The sequence below is a fragment of the Micropterus dolomieu genome, linkage group LG08 (assembly GCF_021292245.1).
Source record: "Micropterus dolomieu isolate WLL.071019.BEF.003 ecotype Adirondacks linkage group LG08, ASM2129224v1, whole genome shotgun sequence".
NCBI classification, from domain to species: domain Eukaryota; kingdom Metazoa; phylum Chordata; class Actinopteri; order Centrarchiformes; family Centrarchidae; genus Micropterus; species Micropterus dolomieu.
Genome location: NC_060157.1, coordinates 9,191,241 through 9,196,580, shown reverse-complemented (window position 1 = coordinate 9,196,580; position 5,340 = coordinate 9,191,241). Strand labels below are relative to the sequence as shown.

Genomic DNA, 5,340 nt, shown 5'->3' with positions numbered 1-5,340 from the left:
AGTCTGCCCGTGAGTCACGTCTAACCCTCCACGGAAACTGCAAGCACACAGAACCATGTCTAACAAGATATTCTCCACCATCACTGCAGTAGCATAACTATCATTCATAACCATAATGTTAATTGCAGTTAGCATCATGTTATGAAATGTATGGTAGAGCATATTTACTGCCTTCAAACCACACTTAGATCCTCACCCTTTAAAGTTGTGTAGCTCAACTTTTTCACCTAGAAACTCCAGGAATTCTACAAAGGCAGGGCTCTCTTTAGTGTTGCAAAACAGCTCTTCCTCTGAAGTCTGTGGGGGAAAAAAGACTCAGAAAAATCAAGGCTTGCAAAGCAAAATCAAAAGTGATCACCAGAGGCAATATTTGCATACAAGAGTGCCAGCAATGGCTGCTGAGTATTTTATGTATGGTGTGTTTTTACTGCAACAGGTCATTAAGGTCAATAACTGCATGCAGGAAAGTGAAGTGCTTGTATGTTGTTCCTCAAATTTTGGATAAAAGTGTAAATGTGAAGCATATCAGTGTGTTTGACAGAGGTGGCATCAATCAATTACAACAATAGGTATAATAGAAGGTTTAGATATGGGCTTGTGCTATAATGATCAGCTGTGATGGACTGTTGATTATCTATTGTCAGCAAGTGGTGCAGTGATGTGAACACAAAAGCCCACCTCAACACAAACACATAGAAAAAACACCCGACAAAAAGCTTCTATTGCTTAGTGGGTATTTCTGTTTTGTATCCCTTTTACAATATGCTACTTAACCATCATGCTTTTCTCTACTTAGCACCCGTCCTGAAGGATGAGCAGAGGTGCTCTCGCTGCCTTCTTGAGTTGATCCTTGGCTCATTTAAAATGTATTTAACAATGCACTGAAACTTCTGCAGGCTTTAAGAGATCACCAGTGCAGGTTTCTACACACTGAGGTCTCCATTCGAAGGTGCTCTTAGCAAAGGATTAAATAGCTCTTCTGCTCCCCCACATAGTAAACAAGAGGGCTGTGATTGAGAGAGATTGTTGGAGACAGTCACAGTGCCAGGCTGGACTGAAAGACATAATTAAAACTGGGGCGGATAATCAGCTTCCTTGAGGTAATCCGAAATGACAATGTATAGCACACTGTCATTGTTCATGTGACTGAATACAATGAATATGAAGGATGCATGCACTTCTACAGAGCTATCTCTGACAAAAAATAAAAAGCCTTTATCCTTGTAATTTACATCCCGGGTTTATAGCTCACCTGTCCAAACTTTTGATAAATTACCCCAAACTTGAAATTGTTGCTTAGCACATGTTCATCGAAGGTGACAATAAGTCTTGAAGCCTGTGAAAAAAAAATAGATATGACAAGGACCGCTAAAGGAAAGGTTTACAGTTTTTCAAGTCTATCTGAAAACAGAAATCTGGTGCCCACATGAACCAAGTTTTGCTTGCTGTGCCCGATATTCATTTGGTGCAAAAAGAAGTGTATGAAATTCTCTGTTTTTGTTTCCTTGGTTAGTATTCCCTATGGGCACCTGACTTTTGTTTTAAGAAAGACTTTGATAAACAGAAATTGCAACCCCATCCTTCAAACCATCAGATGTTTGTGCAAGGCAAACCAGATCTTACTTTTGGATAAAGGGCGGGGAAAAAACGGTCCACGTTGACCTCTTCACAGACAAGCTTGGATTAACACAAGAGAGACATTTTTTTTAGACTTCGGTTACACTGTCACAACAGATCAATCTCTGCATAATAAAAAACACCTTACCTTGGCCATTTGGACCACATTGGGAAACTCTGTCAAACAGGAAATGGGGATGACATCATGATAGGTTTTCAGTTTGTTCCTGTTGAAGACATAAAACAATCAGCGTTTCAAGCCATATAATGTGATACAACATTTCTCAGGACCTATCAGAAGGGAAAGAGATGATCCGGTTTGGATCATCATCAAACTTCCCCACCCTCGCCTCTCTTTGCCTTCTCTTCCTCCCTCCCCACCCACTCACTGGCCTAAATAGTCCATCTGTTACTCTGCTGTAGAAATGACAGTGCTGTTGACACTCTCTCCAGCTTTATGACTCTTACAATAACACCAATGTTGGGAGGATTTATCCGGTCAGTACTGGGCATTTTAGGAACAGAAAAAAGTGCATTATTCTGCATTAATTTCCTGTTGATCATGACTGTGGTGACATTTTGTTTAAGCCTACACATTAATTTACCCCTGCTCCACACTGACATGCAGAACACATATTTAAAGATTCGTTTTTCTCTGTTAATGAAGTGATATTTCATTTATTGTGTATACATAATAAGCATTACCTGAGCATTAGACGGAGATGTTCCTGGTCACCAATCACGTCGTACTTTAGAGAGAACACCAGATGTCCAAGGGCACTGTCCACTGAATAGTAATTAAAGTGTTCCTGAGGGCACAGTGCAAGGATACGGCCATTAGTATCTGTCATAAACATGTGCATGCGCTCCAGTCATTACCCATATCTTTCCAATCGGAGTACATTTTCTTATTCTGTTGCTCTTTTTCAACAGAGAGATCGAATTTGTTCATATTATGCGTGTGTAAGAACAGGTGGCAAAGCCTAATGCATCTTCATTAGCAACAGTGTATGAGGTGCCAAACAGAGAGACTGGTCGCTTTAAGTGTTTTACTCCTAGGTTTTGCTTATTGCTTATTCATTTCATTACTACAATGAGCAAGAGGTGAAAGTGATTGTGAAATATTCTGAGAGTAATAAGGCTCACTTTAGGAGGAAGGAAGCTGTTATAATAAGGGCCTTCATGGGACTTCAGTAACACCACTTTCAGAACACACTTTATGAAAAAAAAGGGTAGAGCTGACTTTATTTCTAAATAAACATATCAGGTCCCTGTCATTATTTTTAATTGCATGACCTCAACCATAAAGATTTCACATGGGAAAAAATTATGAACAACCTACAGGAATGTAAAAATTCTAATTAAAAGCAAGGACAAGATGAAGATATACAAGCTTAGCTAAGACGGGAAGGCGTTATAGGAATAGGGTTAACTAATCAACAAGTAGGGTGATTTGTAGAACAACACATACAACACACAATCACAGAAATTGAAAAAAAATATATTAGAAAGCTGCTTGTTTTGGACGTAGAATTTATATTACTTTCAAAGAATGGTAAAAAAAAAAAATTCAGTGTAAGAGTGATATTATAGGGCTGTCGCGATAACCGCAAAATTGAAATACCGCGCTATTGGTCAAGCCTACCGCGGAGGATGCCAAGCACCGCAACAACCGCAATGTTCATACTGTGGACTTCAGGGCTTGTTAAATTAATACATGAGTGCTTCATAAGTTCCACAACCGTAACGAGCTCTGTAAGGGTTCAAGGATGGATCGCCATGGGCTGTACGTGACCCGACTTCAAACTCTGAAGCTGTAAGTGTTGCCATGTATTGTGTCGTTTTACTGTTTATTTTAAAGGTTAGTTAACTTGGCGTTAGCATATTGCGTGGCTAATGTGGCTAGCAGGCTCGGCAATGTTGGACTAACGTTGTAATCCTGAGGGACAGTCGAGAGAAACTGAACGGTAAGCCTCATTTGAAGCTCACTTACTAACCAGCGTTGTGTGTCGGATGCCTGAAGCTGTTTTTCATGTTGCTTTATGTTGAAATTTGGTTATAATGTTACCACAGCGCAGTGGTTAGTTGCGGACAGCCATTCGGCTCCTACCGTGGCGCGCGTGTGTGTGCGCGTTGCTGCGTATATAAATTGACTTGATATACATGCCCTTAAGAGAATGATATAGCTACGTGTGAAAAAGACACGGTAAAAATACAAAAAGGATTTTGCTTGGCAATGTTGTTGACTTGCACCCAGTAGCTAGCTTGCTCCGACCATAAAGCTGCTGTTAGCGGCTCGCTGTGCAGCGAGGTGTCAGACACTCTTACTATGCTATATGGCACCAAATTACTTCATTGATGAAAGATGCGATAATACCGCTGAGTCTTAACATATTGCCGTGGTGGAAATTACTTCACCCCGACAGCCCTAACTGATAATCATGTTTTATATGATTTTTATTTCTGCTTTGAAACTTATAAATACATTATGGTTTCAGAAATCATGCCCATGCATCCACGAGTGGAAAGAAGTAACTGGGAAAATTCAATCCATGTAGCAAATAACATTTCAGTTAAGGGGGAATTACAAGTGCCTAAAAATATGTCGGAAACTGATCAACTATGAAAAACAAACATGTGCCTGAACTTGTTAAATAGATTAGTATGTGTTAAGAAATAAATGTGTATTGGATATTTGGCATCACACCTTGTTTGTCTGTTAATTTTATATTTTATGTCCCTATGCCTGTGTTTTTTTTTTGATTGTGTTTTCATAAAATGTCATCTTAGAGCTTGGTTACATTGTCTCAAATATTGTTTTTTCAGTTTATTGTTTGCTTTTTCAAGATGACAGTAAAAAGATCAAGTATGACAAAGTGGCTAACCTTGCCCAGGAAGTGTTTCCGGTAGATTGTAGCTGTTGTGTTACATTCCAGCTTGGTGCGGGTGTTCGGGGACAGAGGCTGCAGCTGTTTTGTGTCCACTGTGTCACTCAGCTCATAGTTAGTCCCTTCAATCCAATAACCCCCAAACTGCGGCAGGAGGATGAGAGGAAAGGGGCTTTTTCTACCCAAAACCTGTCCAGAAATTGAAAATAACAAGGGTTGAAGAATGGAACGGTGTAGCTGTGAAAGTACTTTCAGAAGAATTTAATTTAATTGATTTCTCAGTGATACACAAGCACTGATTGTGAAAAGTACTACTGCAGCACATTATCATTCTACCTCATGGACACTTGGGTATGGAATATAGTCCTCCTCAGTCTGAAAAAATAGAGAAAAAAGCTTTGTTTCTTCATCAAAGAATAAAAAGAAACACACTCTATAATCCCAAATGACACTGTTACAGTGTTATTGCATAACTGTAATGCAATGAAAATCAGTTTGGCAGCTACAAAGGAATCAATGCATGCTTGATCAGTAAGTTTATAGCAGTAATTATTGCCATTATTTGGCACACTGATGGTTTAAAACACTGTATTACATTATCAGCATTTCCTGTTCCATCTGCAGAGCATAGCATCTGAGAATATTTGATTTTGAATCCTCGCTAGCTCTGTCAGTATAAAAATGATGGCAAGCCTTGAGAGCATTGCAATATGCATAATACTGTGCTACTGTCCGTGAGCTGAAGTAATCAGCCTGTCTGGCAGAGCAAGATATGGTGAAGAAGTTGTGAGACAATGACCGCATCATGTGAATAATACTGTCTCTACATGGAGAG

The 5,340-nt window shown here is 39.5% G+C and overlaps 1 protein-coding gene across 1 annotated transcript in view; it reads right to left on the bottom strand.

Annotated features, from left to right (window-relative positions):
- Positions 1-5,340, bottom strand: part of rap1gapa (RAP1 GTPase activating protein a) — a 50,373-nt gene that overhangs the window by 14,549 nt on the left and 30,484 nt on the right. Inside the window, exons 7-12 of the mRNA XM_046055337.1 lie at positions 4,503-4,694; positions 2,323-2,426; positions 1,766-1,844; positions 1,624-1,677; positions 1,253-1,336; positions 197-297 (exon numbers count right to left, since the gene is read on the bottom strand). Coding sequence (XP_045911293.1) covers positions 197-297; positions 1,253-1,336; positions 1,624-1,677; positions 1,766-1,844; positions 2,323-2,426; positions 4,503-4,694 — 614 coding nt within the window. The remainder of the gene's footprint in view (positions 1-196; positions 298-1,252; positions 1,337-1,623; positions 1,678-1,765; positions 1,845-2,322; positions 2,427-4,502; positions 4,695-5,340) is intronic.